This window comes from Heterocephalus glaber, unplaced genomic scaffold (genome assembly GCF_053883595.1).
Source record: "Heterocephalus glaber isolate CG9 unplaced genomic scaffold, H.glaber_assembly_v1.0 deba00001460, whole genome shotgun sequence".
NCBI lineage: Eukaryota > Metazoa > Chordata > Mammalia > Rodentia > Bathyergidae > Heterocephalus > Heterocephalus glaber.
In genome coordinates, this window is record NW_028258307.1 from 8,208,863 (window position 1) to 8,230,754 (window position 21,892).

The 21,892-nt window shown below is 51.6% G+C and overlaps 1 protein-coding gene across 5 annotated transcripts in view; it reads right to left on the minus strand.

The window, feature by feature from the left end:
* Bmp1 (bone morphogenetic protein 1) overlaps positions 1-21,892 on the minus strand; it is a 42,623-nt gene that overhangs the window by 18,630 nt on the left and 2,101 nt on the right. For 2 of the 5 annotated variants that reach the window (XR_015453385.1, XM_004848284.4), the window contains exons 2-8: positions 15,277-15,393; positions 12,732-12,896; positions 12,433-12,550; positions 11,950-12,128; positions 11,327-11,432; positions 9,874-9,998; positions 9,226-9,341 (exon numbers count right to left, since the gene is read on the minus strand). Coding sequence is in view for 4 of the 5 variants with exons in the window: in XM_004848284.4 (XP_004848341.1) it covers positions 9,226-9,341; positions 9,874-9,998; positions 11,327-11,432; positions 11,950-12,128; positions 12,433-12,550; positions 12,732-12,896; positions 15,277-15,393 (926 nt within the window). In the remaining variant the exon portion in view is untranslated. Of the gene's footprint in view, positions 1-9,225; positions 9,342-9,873; positions 9,999-11,326; positions 11,433-11,949; positions 12,166-12,432; positions 12,551-12,731; positions 12,897-14,026; positions 14,046-15,276; positions 15,394-21,892 lie in introns of those variants that run through there. The other 3 variants (XM_004848286.3, XM_021261233.1, XM_087216852.1) reach the window with 3 other exon arrangements.

Here is a 21,892-nt window from a genome sequence, read left to right on the forward strand (position 1 = left end):
TGACCCTGAGTGCCCTGGGCCTTTGGGGCACTTTTGTCACTCTTACTCTGCCTGCTCACTCCCGTTCCTACCCAGCTTAGTTACCCCTCCTTCTTTTCTCCTTTCTTTCTTAATTTCTGTTTTCTGGTTTTTTTGGTACTGGGAATTGAACTCAGGGCAGGCACTGCACCGCTGAGCTATATCCCTGGCCTTCTTAATTTCTGTTTGTTTTTTTTCTTTTGAGACATATGTAGTTCAGGCTGACCTTGAAATTACTGTGTAGCCCAGGCTGGCCTCGAACTCACAGAGATCTCCTCCGTCAGCTTCCCAAGTGCTGGGATTACAGGTGTGCACTACCATGCCTGGCTTGTTTTGTTTTTTAAATTCCCACATCAATTTAAATACATTTATACTTGGGAATATTTTACTAATTGTGGTGCCCTGAGATATAATTGAGATCATGTTTTTGGAATGTGAACTGTATGTGACTCTTTTTTTTTGGTACCGGGGACTGAACTCGGGTCCTTGTGCTTGCGGGGCAGGCAGCGGAACCACTGAGCCAAATCCCTGGCCCCCTGACTCTTGATTATAACTAATCATCATCATTAAAAGTGCTTGATATGGGCCGGGGATTTAGCTCAGTGGTTTCGCTGCCTGCTGCACAAGCACAAGGACCCAAGTTCGACCCCCAGTACCAAAAAAAAAAAAAGTGGTTGATATTATTGCTGCTGTTGTTATTACGATGAGTCCTAGCATTTTCCAATACTGAGGTTGCAAATTCATTCTAGCCAGCCAGTGTTTCATTAGCCGGCCTTTTATCTTTTTAGAAAATGACCAAATGTGACCACAGAGGAGGAAGCAAACCCTCGGACAGCCTGTCAACCCCTCCTCCCACACAACCCCCACTCTGTACTCGCCTGAAAACCAGGGACATCCACTGTGCTCCCTCCCGGGCCTTTCCCAGAGGGCCACATATCCAGGGCAACCACCTTCCCCAGGGCTCCAGACCACCTCCTGCTGGCCCTCATACGACAGGCACACCCTCCCGCCTCTCCTCCCCTTCCACCACCTCTGTACTCTGTCCTGGCCCTGCCTTCACCTTTGCCTGGGATTGGTCCAGGGTCCTAGCTCTTGACCTTGTCCCCAACCACAGCAACCAGAACTGACCTTTTATGATGCAAATCAAATCACATCTCCCCTTGTTCAAAATCCTTAATGGATATAACTCAGAGTAAAATCCAAAGTCCTCAACATGAAGGACATTTATCATCTGGTCCCATTACCTCTCTGGTGCCACCTCCCCACTCTCCTTGCTCACTCAGCTCCAGCCACACCGACCCTGCCCATCCTTGGACATCTTCAGACACCCCAAGCTGACCTCAGGGCCTTTGCATTTGCTACCTGGGAGCTCTTCCCAGCTATGTGCCATGTGTGCCCTCACTTCCTGCTGGTTTCTGCCACTCTCTGATACAAATGAGCCCTTCCTTGACCATGCCACAAGAATCAGCTGATGCCCCCAACACTTATCACCATCAGACCCCCTGCACAATGACTTGTTTATCTGCTTATCGGCTGCCTCTCCTCACCCTGCTCTCAAATGTAAAGAGAATTTCATTTCTTTAATTCACCACGGACTTGACACATGGCCCATACTCGGGGCTCGAATGTCATTTTGTCTTTAGGAATCTATTCCGCAGACAGGCCTACCTAAGTGTATAAAGATGGAAATCTAAAGGTATTTATTAGCTGGGCGTGGTGATGCAACGGCTCTAATCTCAGCACTCAGAAGGCTGAAGCAGGAGGATCACAGAGAGTTCGAGGCCAGCCTGGGCTACATATCAAGAACGAAAACTTGAACAAACTTAAATGTCCATCGGTACAGACCTGCAGTGGGTGACGGAAAAAGTAACTGAGGGGAAATCGAGAAGACAGAATGTTAAGCAGCATGGAAAGGAAGGAAGTAAATCTCATTGTTAAGGGCAAGAGAATTGCAGGAGATTGTGTGTGTGTGCTTAAGTCAGGGCCTAGATGGGCAGACCAAAGTGTTCCCATGCTTAGTCACCTCTAACAAGTGGGATCTGGAGGAAGATCAAGGGGGAGAATTTTCACTTCTTTTACTTATGTACGTCTAGACTGTTCAAAAATTTCACAATATGTACATATTTTTTTAATCTAACAAATGACAAAAATATTTTGAAAAGGGATGCTGGCCAAACATGCTAGTGATTCCAGTACTCTGGGGGCTGAGGCAGGAGGATTGCAAGTTCAACACCTTCGATAACTACTAACTTAGCAAGACCATGTCTCAAAAGAAGTTTAAAAAGGGGTTGGGGATGTAGCCCAGTGTGAAGGCCCTGGGTTCAATCCCCAGTACCAAAAAAAAGTCTGGATGGAAGAAGGAACTCATAAGGTCCCATGAGTGCACCCTGGCCCCCAAAGTCACCCCTCCACACGCCTCTGCATGGGCCCAGGCTGCATAGGGGCAGGAGGAAGCACTGGCTCCTCACTCAAGGAAGGGACTTGCACTGATGGTGGGGAGCATCCTTCAGAGCCACAGCGCTGGCTATACTGGGACTAGAAGTGTCTAATTAAGACTCGTACCGATTTCTGTCATATGGAAACAGCTGTGCCCTGGTGGCAGGGGCACTGCCCTCTGCCAAAGAAAACCTGCTACCTCCACCACTTCCTGGCTAGGGACTTCCGGCCTGAGGCTTGGCTTCCGGGAGCCTCGGAATCTTTGTCTAAAAGATGGAGATGGCCACAGTGGCTGCCCTAGGGAGTGTGGAGATGAAATGACATACGGGGAACAGCATCTCCTATTGCATCTGTATGTAACAAGTGTCTCCTTGTGCTTGCTGGATGCACCAGGGAAGAAATGATAGAACACTTGGGTTCTCATGCCAGGCAGGAGCAGCCTGTGCCGTGAACCACATCGCCCTGGGCCACTCCCTGTCTGGCCTCTATGTGGCCTCAGTGCCTGACCATAGTCACCTCACCAAACTCCCGCACACCTGTTCCCTTATTTGTAAGAGGCTAATGACTATAGGACCTGCCTCAGAGGATGTAGGGGAATTAAATTAATATGCATAAGGCTTATAGGGTCTGCTATATGGTAATCAGTCACTAATCGTGAATTTTAGTTAACCCAAGATATTTTGATTTTTTTTTCCAGTATTGGGGATTAAACCCAGGGTCTTTCCAGTGAGCTATACCCCCAGCCCTTTTTTCATTTTTTATTTTGAGACAAAGTATTGCTAAGTTGCCTGGGCTGGGTTCCACCTTGAGAACCTCCTGCCTCCTTTCCCAGGGTGCTGGGATTACAGGCACGCACCACCATGCTCACCTAAGATATTTTGATATTTGAAATGGTTCAGACCAGAATGCTAAAAGTACAGTGGGGTAAGCAGGGTGCCCAGGAAAACTGGCCAAGATTTACTCATTTAATCTATCAGAAATATAGACAGCTTAACCACAGCTAATATTGGTGGAATTCTCACTATGTACTATGTACTACTCCAAACATCTTTCTTTAGTGTAATACTCATGAACCCTATAGAGAAGGCACCGTCACCAGGCCTATTTTACAGGTAGGGAAACAAAAGCACAGTGAGGTTAAGCAACTTCCCCAAGATCTCCCAGCTGGTAAACAGCTCAGCTGGAAATCAAACCCAGGCACTCTGGCTCCCAAACTTAGGCCCTTCACCCCTTCCACGTGGCCTGCCTGGGCCTGCTGGCTCATTCTGTCCAGCAGCTGTGCTCAGAACAAGCGTCCATTCTCTGCATCCTCAGACCCCCCACACCCTCCAGCACCAGAGAAGCAGGGACCTAGGGAGGGTCCAGCACAAGCTTTGCCAAGGGGGGGGGTCACCCCTATGTGGTTGGGGGCTGGTGGGTGGGAAGGCATCAGGAGGAGGAGGAGGAGGAGGAGAGATTTGGGTTGGGCCCTGAAGAATAGGCAGGATTTCAGGAGGCAGGGGTGGGAATGAGGGTGGACACCACCAACTCTTATCTTCTTGCTACTCAGTAACATCTGCCTGGCGACCACAGGCTGCTCCTGAAAATACGCTCTCCTCCTAAAGGAGCCACTGCGAGTCCTTGGGTCAACTGTGAATTACATCAGTGGAGACTTGGGGATCCTAAAAGAGGGCTTTCAAACTAGGCCTGGTGGCGCATGCCTGTCATCCTAGCACTCAGGAGGCTGAGGCAGGAGGATGGCCTCGAGTTTGAGGCCAGCCTGGGCTACATAGTGACTTCAAGGCCAGCCTGAACTACATAGTGAGTTCAAGGCCAGCCTGGGCTACATAGCAAGACTGTTTCAGAAGAAAAGACTTGCAAAGGGACACTTTCTTGTGCGTGACACATTCACAACATGCATAATTGGGTAAGTCTCACCTATTATTCACTTTTCTGGCAATAAAGCTGAGCACTGTGAAGTGAATGCAGAAAAAGAACCTACCAGCAGCCAAAACAGGTGTCAAAGTCCAGCCACTAAAGCAGGAGGCTTTATTTAAGGTTTACTTTTGAAAGATCATAGACTTTGGCATCTAGAACTAAGTGCTGGTCCTACTGCTACTATCTGTGTAAACCAGGGGAGATTCATCCCAGCCCTTTGAGTCTCAGTTTCCTTCTAGCCTGTAAAACTGCTGTAGGGAATGAAGAGCTGTATATATAAAATATCTTATACTTTGCCTGGCACATAATTGTGTTGTGACAACAAAGCTAGGGCACAGTCAGTTCAAAATGGCAAAAAGATTGCTTTTTTATTTTTTATTTTTTTGTAGTGCTAGGGACTGAACCCAGGGCCTTACATATGCTTGGCAAGCACTCTACTGATTTATATTCCCAGCTTTTTAAAAAGTTTGAGGCAGGGCCGGGGATTTAGCTCAGTGGTTTCGCTGCCTGCTGCGCAAGCACAAGGACCCGAGTTCGATCCCCGATACCAAAAAAAGAAAAAGTTTGAGGCAGGGTCTCGCTAAGTCACTAAGTTGCCCAGGCTGGGCTCAAACTTGCAATCCTCCTGCCTCTGCCTCCCAAGCAGCTGGTATTATAGGTGTGGGCCACCATGCTAGGCCATGTTAGATTGTAATTTTTTTTTTCTTTTGAGACAGGGTCTCCCTATGTAGTTCAGGATGATCTTGAACTCATGGCGATCCTCCCACCTCAGCCTCCCAAGTGCTGGGACTACAGGCGTGTGCCGCCACATCTGGCAAGACTGTATTTTTCAAGTGGGATTCAGGAGAATAATAGCACAGTAGCATTATTATTCTGTCACCAGCCTCTTGGGGTTCCCCAACCTTTAAATGTAAATGTCTCCAGGGTGTCATCTTAGGTCCACTTACAACTCCACCAGTTTTTATTCAATGCATTTCTACAACCTTGCATTGGTTAATCTGGAATTTTTTCTTTTTGTACCAGGGATCGAACTCAGGACCTTGTGCTTTCGAGGCAGGCAGCGGTACCACTGAGCTAAATCCCTGGCCCCAAATCCGGAATTTTTATCCCTACCCCACTTCTCCCTCTGGAGCTCTGGGCAGGTTCTGAAAAAGGATGAGCATCTTGTGGGAATTACAGAGTGAGCAGGCTCAAAAGAGAGGCTCCTGGGCAGGGCTGTGCATCTACTGCAGAGAAAATGGCGGCCTGTGCAGTCAGGAATAATAAGGAGGAAGCTGATCCTGACCAGGCTGTCTTACTCTGCTGACTGAGCCAAACTCCAAACAGGAAAGAGCGATGCTCCACCTGACACTGTGCTCCTCGGAGCCAGGACTATCTCGGGCATCTGCTTGTCCCCATGCCTTGCCCACGATGGGGAACAGTTTGCTAATGAGCACCAAGGGAATTGTTGCGATACCACAAGGCTTTACAGCACCACTCTATTACAACTCATCTATGATAATTAAAGCCAAAACAAGCTGTGCATGGTGACACACACCGTGTAATTCTTTCTACTCGAAGGCTGAGGCAGGAGGATTGCAAGCTTGAGTCTAACCTGGGCAACTCAGTGAGACCTTGTCTCAAAATAATATCTCATAAAAAGAGGGGTGGGGCTGGGGATGTAGCTCAGTAGTAGAGTTCTTGCCTAATGTGCGAGGCGTGGGGCTTCATCCTTAGTAAAAAAACAAAACAAAAACCAAAACACACATAACAAATTGAACACAGGCCTGGCCAATCATATGTTCAATGTTTGTTATTATTATCTGTAAGTGAGTTTCCAAAGGCTGGAGTAGCGGACTCTTGGGAAAGGGATGAGGCAGCCAGAACCCAGCCCGTTCAAATCAGCAAAAAAGACTGCAATTTTAAGTGAGATTTGGAACAAGAAGAACAGAAGGGATGGGTTCACTTTTGAGGGAAGATGATAGAATGCAACTGAGAGAGATGACAGAAGTACTACATTCTCAATAAAAGTCTGTCACACGAGAGAATCACTTTCAGATTGCAAAAAATAAAAATAAGTATTGTTTGGAAAGGAAATGGAAGCTGCCTGATAGGACAGCAGAGTCAGTGAGCACCTCTCTAAGTTGGCTTTTGTCTCTAGGCTCACAAATGACATCAGAGGATAGTCAAATAACTTGCAGATGTGATCAGTGTGTGTAATCTTGAGAAGCTAGGGCAAAAGCTTTCCCAGTCTTTAAGCAGGATGTATGTGGCTGTGTGTGCGTGTTGGGAGGGGAAGAAGAGTGGATTCTGGGAATTGCAAACCACTGAGTTGAAGAACAATCCCTAATTAAACACAAGGTCTGTGACCCTTTGGAGACGAAGCACTTGATCACTCGGAGCCCATTTGGGTTCACTTTAAACAAGCCCATCAGGGCCGGAGATTTAGCTCAGTGGTTCCACTGCCTGCCTTGCAGGCGCAAGGTCCCAAGTTTGATCCCCAGTACCAAAAAAAACAAAAACAAAAAAACAAGCCCATCAGACACATTTCTCTTCCATTTTAAAGAGGTTCAATCGGGGTGGGGGACCTAGCATGCACAAGGCTCTGGGTTCAACCTCAGCACCGCAGACAAAGGAGGGAGGTTAGCAACGTGAGAAACAGTGGAATTGGTTGGGTAAGGCATTTCACATATGTAGTCAGCATGTATCAACCACTTCCAGTGTCAAGGAAAGAAAGATGACGAAGGACTGGTGGAGACCTGCGGCTAGAGGGTGATGACGTTCAGCAGCACCACAGCCAGTGGAAAGCTGCACATTAACAGATGGATGGCAGTTTGGAGACAGACCTCGGATCTGCTTTGGTCTGTGGCCTGTCCAACATTTTGACTGAAGACCAGGGCAGAGACCCAGAAAACATGCTTATTAAATGTACCACATGGCCACCTGTTGGATGGCAGAACTCTGAGTCAAAACATCCTGAGAGACATATGCTAGATTGGATGTTGCAACTAGTAAAAGGTCAATGCTAGTTCGTGGCTGGCTTAGGATGGTAAGGACCACATTCCAATCAAGGGAAAGAAAGCTTCCTAGCTCAGTCTTGGGAACGATACAAATATGAAAGGGAAGAAGACCTAAGAAGGCAGGAGAGAGACCTCCCAGGCTGGAAGAGTGGGTTGACCGTGAGGCAGGGAGGGAGTTACAGTGCATTAGTCTCCAGGGGATGATAGCGAAGTCTCAGGGACAGTGCTTCCCTCTCTATCAAGAAAGGACTTTGTTGGGCCGGGGATTTAGCTCAGTGGTTTAGCCGCCTGCTGTGCAAGCACAAGGACCCAAGTTCAAACCCCGGTACCAAAAAAAAAAAAGAAAAGACATTGTAACATTAAGATCTGGCTAGAGAACAGAATGGAAAATTTTTTTCTTTTTCTTTATTGTGTGCGTGTGTGGGTGTGCGCGTGCGTGCGTGCGTGCGTGCGTGTGTGTGTGTGTTATGGAGATTGAATCTAGGGACTTGGCACTAAGCTACATTCTCGGCATTTTTAAATTTATTACTTTGAGCCGGGGATTTAGCTCAGTGGTTTTGCCGCTTGCCTCCCAAGCACAAGGACCTGAGTTCAATCCCTGGTACCAAAAAACAGAAAAACCTAAAACTACTTTACATAGGAATTTACAAATGTTTGGGCCGGGGATTTAGCTCAGTGGTTCCGCCGCCTGCCTTGCAAGTGCAAGGAACCAAGTTCGATCCCAGGTACCAAAAAAAAAAAAAAAAAAAATTTCTTGCTTTGAGACAAGGTTTCACTAAGTCATTAAGTCGGCCAGGCTGGGCTTGAATTTGTGATCCTCCTGCCTCGGCTTCCCAGAGTGCTGGGTTTATAGGTATAATCTGGCCCCAGAATGAATATTCTAAGAAACAGTGAGCCCCTCATCAGCTTGGGTATTCAAACAAAGCTAATCAACCATGCAGGGGCAGCCTGTACCAGACAGGCTCTGGGTCCTTCCAGCACACCATGTCCCCCCCCCACACCTGCAGGAGTAGCAAGCAGGACAGGTCTCCTGATGGAGGTCCTGTCTGAGCAGCCCAGGGAAGATGGGAGACACTTCTGACCCTCTTCCATAGCTGGCTTTCAGGGGCAGCAAGTGTGAGAATGGAGAGCTTGCTCAGGGGGAGAGGGAAGGAGGAGCTGAGATCCCTCTCTGCATCAGGACTGATCCGAAGGTGACAGATAGAGGGAGGAGAAATGGAGGGCCAGTGAGAGGCAGCGGGGTCACAAAATTAGGCCCATGGGGCCAAGAAGGGGGGTCCCAGGCCAGGTGGGAAGAAGGAAGGGTGAGAAGGAGCAATGGGCTGGGAGGTACCGCACTGGAGCATCTGCCTTGTTCCTGGGACCAGAGCTCGACAGAGCTGGGAAGGGTCCCCTACCCCTGATGAGATCAATGAGAAGGGTAAGAGCTGGGGCCAAGCAGTTTCTCCAAGGCCACGCAGGCCACCAGAGACAAAGCTGGATGGAACCTAGCCCTGGGAAGGGTTCAAATCCCACCTCACTCCTTGTTAGCTATGTGATCTTGGGCAAGATACTTAACCTCCCCATGTCTTAGTTCTCTCCTCTATAAAATGCAGACAAAGGGTGTCCAAAAGACTGGAAAGAGGCCCTGCACGACGAGAACTTAGAAAAGCACTCAAGAAGAGCTAAATAATAGAAAGTGCGCACAGCACTATCTTCGCGGTGCTGAGAGATGTGGGAGCTGGGACTGCCAGGAGTCCTCCTCGCTGTGGGCCCGGTGCCTTTACCACCTTCAGACAGGTCACACCCTTGCAGCAGAAATCCCTGAGCTGAGGCTCCCAGGAGGAGATGTGCTCTCCCCTATGCCCGAGGTTACCTTTTCCCCAGGTGTGACCGAGATGCGCCAGATGCAATGCATGTGAGCAGAATAGCCGTTGGGGTACTCGGGGGAAGAGAAGTTGCCTGTGCTGTCTTGTAAGGTCTCTCCGCAGGCTGTCAAAGAAAGGAAATGACTGGGCAGCTGGCTGTGGGTGCTGACTCCCCCCACCTCCTGGTTCACCCACCCTTGGGCCCTGGACGAGAGAGGAACGGCTGAGGAACGCTGGTTCTGTCCCTTTAAGATATATCCCCTCCTCCTCACACGTGGGCACACACCCTCCTACCTCCCTGGGCCTAGTGCTGCCAGGGTAACAGGATGCCCTGTTGTCAAGGCAACGTGGGATCCAGAGTTAGGGTCAAGCTCCTGTGGTGGGCCTCAACTCCTCCCCGTCCCCCTCAAACGGCTCTGTCTGTGTCTGCTACCCACCCCTCACTCTCCCAGACCCTTTATGTGGGTAGCTCTGCTTCTCAGAACCATCTAATCCCAGCCCCAGTTCGGTTCCTCACTGAGACACCCACCGCCTCTCGCCTGCAATCCATCCCCACAGACTTGCAGCTGTGACCTTTTTGGTGGCCCCAGGTCCTGGTCCCCACTTCCCTCAGGCCTGCTCTCCTCCCCTCCCAGCCTGTCCCTTCCTGCTCTGACCTGGGCACTTGTAGAGCTTTCGGGCCTGGGCAATGTCCCCCTTGCTGAGCCGAGTCCTTTGGCCAATGGGAGGTTTCACTCCATTCACTTCATACTTGGGGACAATGGTGTCCAGGAAGATGCCCCTGGGAAAGATGAGGAGAGTGAGGTGAGTCTGGTGAAGGTGCGCCAGGAGGGAGGGTGGTACGCCTGTCTACACCCACGGGTCGAGATCTCACCAGAGCCCAGACATTCCTCGGCGGGGTCAGGGATGGGTGGAGATGTCGTACCCTGTCATTATGCTGCCCGCTGACCAGCAGCCACCCTGCCCCGTGGCAGCCATGCCTCAAGAGCTAAGGGAGCCCCAGGAACACTCTGGGCGGCCAGGGCCCCAGCTCAGTCGGCCCAATTCCTTCATCTCTACAGCTCCACCCAGCGCCTGCCCCTCGAGCTGACTCAGCCCTGACGAACGTCTCCCAGGATATCCCCGGCCAATCTTCACCGGGCTGACACGGTGGCGTCTGACAGCACCTAGAGCCAGGCCAAAGGGCAAGGGCAGGTTCCACCGTGGCCAGCCCAGACCCTGGGTACAGCCCTGCGGCTCCCAATCCACCAGCGTCCCTGTCCCCAGTTCCTCCCTGTGGAATCCTGGGAGGAACAGAGGAAGGGGAGGCAGGCGGCGCTCCCCTCCCCAGGGCCCCTGACTCACACCCAGCTGGGCTGAGCTCCTGGGCGTGGGAAGTGGGATGCAGTGAGAGAAGTGTCGGGAGGGTCCCTGGGTGTGAGGGCAGAGTGACCTCATCGCCCATCCTTGGTCTCGGTGCCCTCAGGTCTGGAGCAGGAAGAGTGCATCTAGAAGGAGCTCTAAGCAGAGGGGCAAGGGCCACTGTCCAGGGCAGAGACACGGCTTCAATAAGAGCCAGGCCCAGGAAGGAGCATGAGGAAGAAGGGGCCGCCTTCCGAAATCTTGCAAGGAGCAAGGAGCAGCTGGGAGGGGAAGCACCTCTGGGGGCTCTGGCTATGACTTCCAGGAAACTGGCCCAGGTAAGGAGGTGACTTGTGAGCCAGAGATGGGGGCTAGGAACAGGGCAGGAGCCAGGATGTGTGCAAATTAACCAACCACAAAAAACTAGAAAGGGCTCTCCCTGGGGAAGCAGTGAGAAAAATGTGACCCCTCTGGTGACAGATGAAAGAAAACCTCAGCTCCTGCTGGACTGGGAGAGTCTGGGGACCCAGTACATGGTGGGGCTCACTGAGTGCTGGATTTCAGCCTCTGGGCCAGGTCCTCTCGGCGTGCACAGTTGTAGGCAAATAACCCAGGTCCTGCCACCAGCCCCCATAAGAGGATGTAGGCAGGAAGCACCCACATGCTCTCTGCCTAGGGGTCACAGCCACGCAGAAGGCAACCCTTGCCCTCAGGTCGAAGCGGGAAGTAAAAAGAGAATGGGCAGGAAGAGGCAGGGCCATATCTCACCTGGAAAACGTGTTTCGGGCATAGTGCATGATACTGTCAAAATCATAGGTCTCCCCCAGGGACTCCACCTCCTGGACCTCCATCTTCAGGAAGTTATACTCCTGCCCTGCGAAGACCCGGCAGAGGGTATGGAGGGAGGCAGGGCGAGCCACTGTCTTCTCTGTCCTTCAAGGGGCCCCTCCTTGTAGGCCTGCCTGGGGAGCAGCTAAGGGAAGCCAAGGGTCCTGGCTAGCACAGGGGCCAGTGAATGGAGGGCTGGCTGGAGGGAAGACCCAAGGGAAGACAGGAAGGAAGAAGTGATGAGTAGAAGCAGCCTGGCAGACAAAGATGAGGAGCAGGAAGGAAGGGGACAGGGAGAAAACCCCCTAGAGGACAGCATTGGCAGAGGAGACAGCATAAAGGTGAAGAGAAAGGCCTATGGCTGCATCCATGGCTAGCCCCACCCGAGGCTGGCTGGGTTATGGCTGCTCAGCATGGCCCATGTTGCCCAGGACCTGTGCCAGCCCAAGTAGCCCATAGCAGATGGGAGGTCCCTGAGCAGACGCCTGCAGTGGGTCCAGAACCCAGATGGGGGCAGCAGGTGCAGGCTTGGAGGTAGGGCTGGGGCAGGAGGTGCACTGTACCTGGCTGGATGTTCTCTCGCACGATGGACACATGGCGGTCCCGGTCTGGCCTTGTGTGCTCGTGCCAGAAGCCAATGACGTGGCCCAGCTCATGGACCACGATGCCAAACTTGTCACAGTTTTTGCCAATGGAGATGGCCTGGGGGCCCCCTCCTCTGCGACCCACGTAGGAGCAGCACCTGGAGGGCGGGGCCAGCTCAGGGGGGCGGTCCCGAGCTGGGGGAGTGCATCTACTCAGGGGCGGGGCCAGGCTGCCGAGCGGGGCAGCAGGGGGGCAGCAGGGGAGCAGAGGGGCGGGCAGGGAGGGCCCTGATTATGCGAAGCCCAGGCTGTGTGCCAGGGTCAGAGCCACAGCAACAGAAGATGCCTTGTGGCCAGAGGGAATGGGATGACCCAGAACAGTAGGGGGCAGCGGCAGTGGCCAGGGCAGAACCTGGGTGGGGTCATGGCCGGGGTGCAGAGTGCCCAAGGGTTCCTGCTCACCCGCAGGGTCGATAAGTGAATACAATGTAGCTGTCCTCATCGGTGCGCTCCAAGAAGGTGACACAGGTGTGCTTCTCCCAGTGCCTCATGGCCTGCCGGAAGACTGCCCTCTGGCTGCCTGCAAGGAGGAAGGAAGCCAGGCTGTCCTGGTGTCCAGGTGGCCCCCCTCCACACACTGCTAAGGTGTCACACCCATGCTGTGGGCACACAGCGGACAGGAACCCATGGATAGGGAGACCCAAAGCAGCAAGGCCAGGGCTGGATGCAGGCTGCGCCCGGGGCCCCAGGTCAGCACTCACCAGTGAAGTTTCCCCCAATGACAAAGGGGATGACCCCATCGGGCCATACACGCTCTGGCCTGGATGTTGCTGCCCGCCGGCTGCGGGGCCTGCCTCTCCATCTCCCTGGGGTTTCCCTCAGAGGCTGCCCGCCAGAGCTCTGGGAGCTGGGGCCAGAGAAGTTTCCTGGAATTGAAAGAGGAAGGCATTGGTAGTGAGTGAGTAGTGGGTACAAAATATAGTGAAGCCCCATTATTTGTGAATTCTGAATAAAATTTATTTATAAGCCCAAATCAATATTCTCAGGGCTTTCATGATCATCTGTGGGCATGCACAGAGCAGTAAAAATATAGTCGTCCAATGTGCCCGTTCTCAGCTGGGGCTAAACAAGATGACACTGCCTGCATGTTTCACCTCTCCTATGACAAACAAGTGTCCTTCTTGCGGTATACTGAGTGACACTGTTTTTGCATTTTGTACTTTCTTTTTTATGATTTTCCTGTGTAAAATGGCTCCCCAGGCGTGGTGGTACATGCCTGTAATCCCAGCACCATGAGGGGTTGAGGCAAGAGGACTGTAAATTAAGCCCAGCCTGGGCAACTCAGTGACTCCTGTCTCAAAATTAAAAATAAAAAAAGGGCTAGGGATGTAGTTCGGTGTGAAGGCCTTAGTCTCATTCCCTAGTACTGCAAAAGAAAAAAGAAAAAGAAAGAAGGAAGGGAGAAGAGGGGGGGGAAGAAAGAAAAAGGAAGGAAGGAAGGAATGAAAGAAGGAAAGCAAAGGAAAATGGTTCCTAAGCGTAGTCCTGAAATATTTACCCCAAGGGCAAGCAGGCTAGGATGTGTTTTGTAGAGAAATACGAGTGTTATATAAATTTATTCAGGTGAAATCAGTGTTCTTGGCTGTGAGGTCAATGTTAACGAATCAACTATGTATTAAATAAACTGTCTTTACATGAAATCCACATAAAACATGGTCATGTAGTGATCAGTTGACAGAGATGTTCCCAGAGGCTGGCGGAAGCCTGCATTTCCCTCCAGGAGCAAAGACCCAGCATTCACTAATTCAGTGCTCATGGTGACTTTATAGACTAACTAGTCCTATAGAGCTACAAAGTTATGCTATAACTTATTCATAACTACCTCAAATGGCAAGAACAGGCCACAACGGCAAAAGCAAAGAGAGATACATTCATTTCCTAGGGACTGTAGGGTCTGTGGGACCTGAGATTTGGAAATACCCCTTCTCATCTAATAGACTTGGATAGCTACAGAGTATACAGAACCGTATGCTTTCTGGGTGTTTCTCAGATTCACCTTCTCATATGACATGGCAGCTCCATGGGACGTGGGCATGCATCATTATCTACATGGGACAAATGAGGAGACAAAAGCCAAAGCCTTGCTCAAAGTTACCTGTTGGAGGGGCAGCAGACTCCTCGTGTAGGCTTCCCCTGCCCCGTGCCTACTAGTCCCCACTAGGGTCACCTAAGCCTTGCTTGTCACCAGCCCACCAAGTCACCCTCTGACTCCAGCTGCCCGCTGGGCTAGATGACCTTTGTTCCCTGGGTTTCCTGTCACACCAGGGTCCTCCCTCCTACTGAACAGGATGACTGCCTGGCACACTGGAGTGTGCCCAGAAGCATCCCTGGGTGGGCAATAGGAGAGCTCCCCTTGGGGAACAGGAGAGCTCCACGAGGGCTCTCAAGACTGCACCCCAAGCCTCAGGAGGGGGTGACAAGCCTGGGCCCCTCTGCAGAGTGGGGAGAAGGCTGGGAAGAGCTGACCTAGTCCAGGCCCTTGCTCCTCCATTCCCTTACCCTGTACCAGCACCAGACGGGTTGTCAGGAGCCTGGGCCACCAGGAAAAAGAAGGACCCACCGCTGACTTTGAAGAACTTTGGATCCAGCGAGGGAGATGGGAGATGGAAACAAATCATTTCTATACGGCATGGTGAGATGTAACAATGTAGGCACAGAGCAGAAGGCTAGAAAATGTCTAGGGGACAGAGGGGCAGATTCACAAAAGAACCCCCTGAGATGGGCTCCAGAGGATCCACGGGAGCTTGCAAAGTGGGACCAGCAGACCCAAAAAGAAAGGGATTGCAATGTTGGACACAAAGAAAGGGACCAGCAGAAAGGGACTGCAGTGTTGGACACAGTATCCTGGATTTGGAAAGAGAAGGCCGGGGTTCTAGTCCTAGCCCCAGCACCGATAAGCTACATGACCTTAGGCAAGTCACTTTACTTCTGCATGGCATAGAACAGTGGCCGTCCTGACACATACCTCTGAAGGCAGTTGGAGACAGTCAAGTCAGATGATACTTTTGAAAGAACTTTGTAAGCCATAAGCAGAAAGGATTTCCGCTCTTAACTCCTAGCGCTGTCTATACTTTCCACTCCTCTGGGGGAAGGGCCAGAGTCACCCCAAGGGAGGACACGCTCATGCGCTGGGTTCAAGCTCATGGCCTCTGTCCTGGAGGGCCTGGCTGGAAAGAGGGGTGTTCCTTGTTTCCCCAAGTCTGGAACTCAATTCTGACACAGACAGCCAGCCCCTCCCCAGTGTACCTGCAGTTTTATTTATGGATGATCTACGAGCTGTACGCTGTCTGAGATTTGCAGCCTGCACCACCTGGAAGGCCCTCAAGTCTTCCTCATCCAGGGCAATGTCCCCAAGAAAGGCAGCTGGAGAAAAAAAGAAGAGGGCAGGGGCTGAGTTAATCCTCTTACCTAGGACTTCGTACACCGTGCTTACAGTCCTAGGCCCAGGGTCACAGGTCCCCCACCCCAGAGCAACTCTGCCCTCAGATGCCACTGGAAGAAGAAGGGTGGTAAGGGATCAGCTTTTGAATCTCTTGAGAGATCATGCTCACTTTCCAGTTGAAATTCCAACAAAAACAGGACATGGTGAGATGTGTCTATAGTCCCAGCTACTCAGGTGGCTGAGGCCACTTGAGCCCAGGGCTGACAGCCAGCCTGGGGAACATAGTTAAGATGCTGTCATTTTAAAAATAAAATAAAATAAGATAAGATAAAATGGGGCTCGGGATGTGGCTCAGTGCAGAGCCTGGATTCAATCCCCAGCCCCACAAAAAAGTGAAGTAAAATAAAATAAAATCCCAGCCCAGCAGACACCCAGCCAGGCTGAGCCTGGAAGACACAGCTGTGTCATTTATTCCATCATTCTTCAGCAAATACTTAGCACTTACTGTGGTTACGCACACTACCAATGATTAGCAAGATGGAAGAGGTCCCTGCTCCCAGGGAGCTGAGCTTCAACAGTACCCAAAGAAACAAAGACTGACTTAGGAATTCCAGAGAGTGGCAAGGCTCTGTAGAAAATGCAAAGGCCTGAGATGATAGAGGGTCTCTGCTATGGTTTGAGAGCTGTCCCCAGAGGTCCCTTGCTGTGGGCGTGGTCCCCAGGGTGATGCCCCTGGGAGGTGCTGTGGACCTTCAGGAGGGGGCATCTCTTAGGCAGTCCTTACATCACCAAGGGCATGGGCTTGAAGGGGACTATGGGACCCCAGCCCCTTCTTCTACTCTCGGCCTCCTGGCCGATGAGGTGAGTGGTTTTGCTCTGCCGAGCACTCCCACCTTGATGTGCTGCCTCATGACAGCACCAAAACAATGCCCCCCACTATCTTGCACTGGAAACTCCAGGACTGTCAGCCAAAATAAGGCTTTCTTTCCTCTTTCCAAGTCAATGATCCCAGGCACTTTGTTATAATAACAGGAAGCTAGCACAGCCTACTTGTGTGCCCATAACCCTGACACTCTGCTGAGCATGCTGTGTCCACACAGCAAATGCCATTTCCGTCCAATCGAGGGGAGGGTCTGCAGCGCAGGAAAATGCCTCAGAGGCCTCTGAGCGCCAGTAAGGCTGGGAGCGGGCCAGGTGACACAGGCGCTGGCCAGCTAGAGGAAAAGGCTCCCAGCTCTGGACCTGGGCAGAGGTGTTTGTGGAGAGATGGGCTAAGCAACCTGTGTTCTTTCTGAGAGTCTGCAGCAAAGGAAGCAGAGCCATAGAACTGGCCGCTTGAAAGGGGCCCAGATGTGAGCTTCATGGCTGGCTGGGCTGGGCTGGGCTGGGGAAGGCGGGAGGCTGAGCTGGAGGTGGAACGGGATCGGCCTCCCCTCCATGCAGCCCCTTCCCCGATGACATCTGCTTTTCATCCCACAGAGCGCTGCGCAGGCCAGGCGGTCGGCATTACATAAATTGTTTTAACCTTGAGGCCTCACACACCGGTTTCTCCTCCCCAGTTGGCCCCATCGGGGGACACATAGATTACTTCATCACACACAGAATCACACACATGTGACCAATGTTCCCGTAGACACACGGTGACAGCCACACCCAGGCTGCCAAGCGCAGAGCCATCAAGGTGAGACCTACGTCCCTCCAGGGGCTCTCCGTGTCTAAATGAATGAAGCACCATGCCAGTATTCTCTCGGCCTGATGTTAGAATTGGTCTCCTAGGGCTACTGCCCAAAATAAGGAATGTGAACGAAGCCCAGAGACACACCCTGGACTAGCCAAGACACACAGCAACACAGTGTGGGAGGGGCTCTAGCAGTGACCAATCTTCCATTTTACCATGGGGGAAACTGAGGTCCAGAAGGGAACTGAAAGAACGGAGACCACATTGCTAGTCAACTGGCAAGGCTTAATTTATAACTCAGGCCTTTCCATTCCCAGGCCCGTGATCATCACCCTCAAGTTCACGAGCTCTCTAGAACCCATCTTATAAATATATATACACAAAAATAGACTCTCAGCCAGGCACATATCCACAGAAAATACACACACCATCCCAGACAGTCCTAAAACACACACACAGGCACAGGCTCCCACACACTCAAAGCAGTGGCAAGCTATGAACTCATTAAGCCAGTAATAGTAGGGATAACGACAACTTAGGTAAATGTTGAGATTTATATAGTGCTTTCCAGTTGACAAGGTGCCTTCACATTAATGGGTTCATTTAATCCCAGGCCACCCACAGCACACCCAGGGCAGCAAGCCAAGCTCACCCCAAACTTTGCCTAGGGATGTCCATTATGAACACTTGGAGAGATAAACTCGAGACTAGATGTCAGCCGCCTCCCTGACCTCAGAGATCAGAACCCCTGGGCCTAGGAGGGGAAATGACATCACCAGTGCTCAACATCACCGGCCGGTGACTGGTCCAGCATCTCTTCTACACCATGAGAAAGTTGCTTCACTTAGGACACCACCCGCTGTGGCCTTTGCTTAGCAACTGATGAGACAGAAGCAGAAGATGCTTCTCAGCTGACATGCAAGAGTGACCTTAGCAAGGACAGGAGGCATCCTCCAGGGATGGGGGCGTGGAGTCAAACGGGCCAACGCCATGCAGGTGTGTCACATGGATGCTCCCAAGCTTGTGTGCACTTTGTACCTTTGCTCACATGCTGTATCTCCAGGCTTCCACACCCACACTCACAGGCATCGCCATACACAAGCATCCCTTAGTTTCCAAGGGGGGACTGGTTCCAGGACCCCCACAGATACCAAGCTCTGCAGATACCCAAGTCCATCATACAAAAGGGTGTAGTGTTTGCATAGAACCTACTCATGCCATCCTGTCCTGTATATACTTTAAATCATCTCTAGATGACTATAATAACCAATCTAACGTCAATGCTATGTAAATAATTATACTTTATTGTTTGGGGAATAATAACAAGAAAAAAGTCTGTACATGTTCAGTGCAGACACAGTTATTTTTTCTGGAATATTTTTGAGCCATGGTTGGTTGAATCTGGATACACGGGACATTTGGACATGTGTGGCTAGACATTTAGATTATGTTTGGACAGACAGCAAAGAGAAGGTCTTTCATGTCAGACAGACCTGTCTGAATCCCAACTCAGGTACGGTTAGCTGACAAGTCATATAAACTCTCCTAAACCTTGATTCTCTTATGTAAAAGAGGCCTGATGCTAGAATTGGTCTCCTAGGACAACAAATAAAGCATAGAAGTGGAACACAGAGCCCAGAGCACTGTAAGCACCCTGTAACTGACCACTTCAATGTTACCCCAATGTCAATCCCGATCCCAGAAGTTCTAAGGCAGCTCTGTACCTTCCTGCTTCCTCCACACTCACTTCCTAGTTGAGGGAAACCCAATGACAGAGGATACAGAACCCTGTTGGCCTGTGGGACCAGGGCAGGGCAAGTGGAAGTCGAACAGGGCTTTCTGAGGAGTTCAGCCCGGAGCCGGAGTCCTGTGGTGGGGATGTCATGGCTGAAGAATGCGTGGGAACAGCGTGGGGGTGGGGCGGAGTGGGCAGGAGGACCTTAAGGCCAGGAGCTAGGCCTGAGGCCTGCCCTCCTTGGATACCAACCAGGGGAAGCCAGGGAATCAGGAGGAGGAAGGCCTCGGGTCAGGGTCTGGATCAGGGTTAGAGTTATGATCAGGATTAGGGTAGTAGTTGTTGTCAACATAGGATCAAAATGTTTTTGTTTTGTTTTCCAGCTGTAAACCAGCCAGGAGCACTCGTGGCTGCTCCATAGCCAGGACCGGAACAGGAAGAGAAAGAGCCACATCCATGAGCCTGGACCTGGGGAGGACCTTTGTCCCCAGGTCAGTCTCTGGACTCTGAATCCCCTCACCTAGGGCATGGCAAGGCCTCCCCGAGGGGGCAGAGAGCAGAGTCTGGCTGGTGTGACAGGGCAGATACACGTCCCCTTGCATCAATGCAGAATTCTAGCTGGGGAAGACACATGTGAGGCCCCCGCAATGTGAGAATGGGCTTAATAGCATGGCCACTCACACACAGGTGCACACTGGCACTCTCACACAGTGCTCAAACACCCACAGGTGAATAGACCTGCCATAAAGCAAGAGCACACCCACAAGTGTGCACCAACACATATCACCTGCTCCCCTGTGCAAACTGTGGTACTTCTAACACTCAAACAACTGCAGGTGTGCCCAGCATTCCCAGGCCACATTCCATAAAGGAAATGGAGAGGGGTATGTGCCCAGCTTCCTGACTGAGCAACCAAGCAAGCAAAGAAGCAAGACAGCCGAGCCCCTCCATATCCTTCCTTATGAGGTCTTCAGTGGACTAAGGAGTGGCCCACTGTACTCTCTTCCCCTTCTCTTCCTACCATATTTTCTCCCAAATATCTGGAGAAATAGTTTTTTCTTTTTGCAGTACTGGGAATTGAACCCAAGGCTTTCCCACTGAGCACCATCCACAGCTCCTCTTTCTTTTGAGACAAGATCTCCCTAAGTGGCTAAGTGCCCACTAAGTGGCTAAGTTGTCCAACCTTGAACTTGTGATCCTCCTGCCCCACCTTCCCAGTGTGCTGGCCGTGTCACCATCCCTGGCTAAGAAAAACAGAATTCTTAAGGGATCCATCAGGCGGAATCTCACTGATCCCTTTCCATCTAGAGCACAGGGAGACTCTTAAGTGTTTTCCTACTCCCTACGGGCACCTAAAAGAGATGGTGACTCAGGAAACAGGGGCCTAGGTGGGTGGGATGACTCACTCTGAATGTCTGGAAGGGGGAATGTGGTTTGGTGAGAGAAGAGATTGTGCTTAGTTTCCAGAGCCTCTATCCTTCAAGGCTCCTGCAGGCCATATGTGGCCCAAGAGGTCCCCAAGGTAAGGATGGTGACCAATGCTCCTGCACACCTCTGAGCTGCCAGCTGAAGGGAGGAAGAAGCAAGGGTCTTGCTGGTTCATGGTCTTCTCTGTCTGTGGGGCCCACTGTGCCCCAATTCCTACCCCCAGGTTCTCTCCAAGGGTCACTGGCAAGGTTGAGAATCTCAGGGAAGACCCCCTCCATGGTTCAGCATCCCAGCACACGAGGAATCTGGACACCTCAAAATCTCCCTCTAGAGGGCAGGCTTGGTGGGATGGTCTCTGAGCACAGCCACAGACCAGCCTGGCTTCCTGCCATTGTCCTGGTCTTGCCTGAAGGTCCAGACTTTCTCCAGGGAATCGATGGGCTTAATTTTGCCCTTGCTGCACAAGTGACCATAACTCAAACAGTAATGGCCATAGATGACTTCAAATGACGGGGCCTGGCCAGCCTCACAGCAGCCTAAGTGGGATAGTCAAAGGGACACTTGCTGAAGGCCCCAGGTGCAAGTGGAGGAGGAAGACAGGAGAGAGTTGGAAGAAGCAAGCACCCCAGCCCCACTCAAAGGAAGCAGAGGCAGGCGCCTACCATGGTCGCCTCCAGCAGCAGGCCAGCCTTGGCTGAGGCGCGTGCGTGCGTGTGTCTGTCTGCCCAGGAACTCAGGACCAAGTTTTCTCTAGGGATGGGCTACAGGCTTGAACACCAGTTACACCCAAAAGGGAGCCTGATGTGACCCTGAAGCTTGGCCCTGTCAGGGGCCCAGGCCCTCTGGGCCACCCCAGGCCTGGCCCAGCTCCCCGCCAGCCTCACTTCACCCTGGTGGAGAGCTTTCTCCAGAGGACTTGTTTGAAGTTCCAACTCAGCCAGCCCCACCCAGCAAGAAATCTGACACTAGGGAGCGCGCCCTCAGCCTCCTGCTGTTCCCCAAATCACTCTCATCAGCAAGGCTTCCTGCTGGGTCTTTGAGGCCTTGCCCCTGCTCCCCTCCTCCAGGAAGATCCCACAAATCTTGCCAGCCCTCTAGGATCACTATGCTCCTGCCCCCCACCCCTACTAGGGTGTCAAAAGGGACAAAGGGCACTCTACCCTCCAATGTGGCACTTCACACTCCCTGGTTTGTGCTGTTGGTTGCGTCTGTGTGTGCTTGGGCTCCTCGTAGACTGTGAGCTCCTCGAGGGCAGGGGCCTGTCTGGCACCTCTGTGCACCTCCTGCAACATCAAGGCCCGGGCTGGGACCTATCAGGCTCCCATAAATTGCAAATCGTCTCATCGAATAGATAAGTGACACAAGGACAGGGCCAAGAAGACATTAGTTTTTCTAAGAATCAAGCCTATACATACAAAAAAAGTCACTGGGTTTGGTGGCACATGCCTGTAATCCCAACACTCTGAAGGCTGAGGCAGGAGCATCAAGTTGTGTTCAGGGCCAGCCTGGGCTACATAGTGACTTCAAAACCAGCCTGAACTCCAAAGTGAGACCCTGTCTCAAAACAAAACAAAATGAAACACTAAGCATCAAGCCCATACCTCCTCAAAAAAGGAAAAAAGGAAGAATTGACAATTAG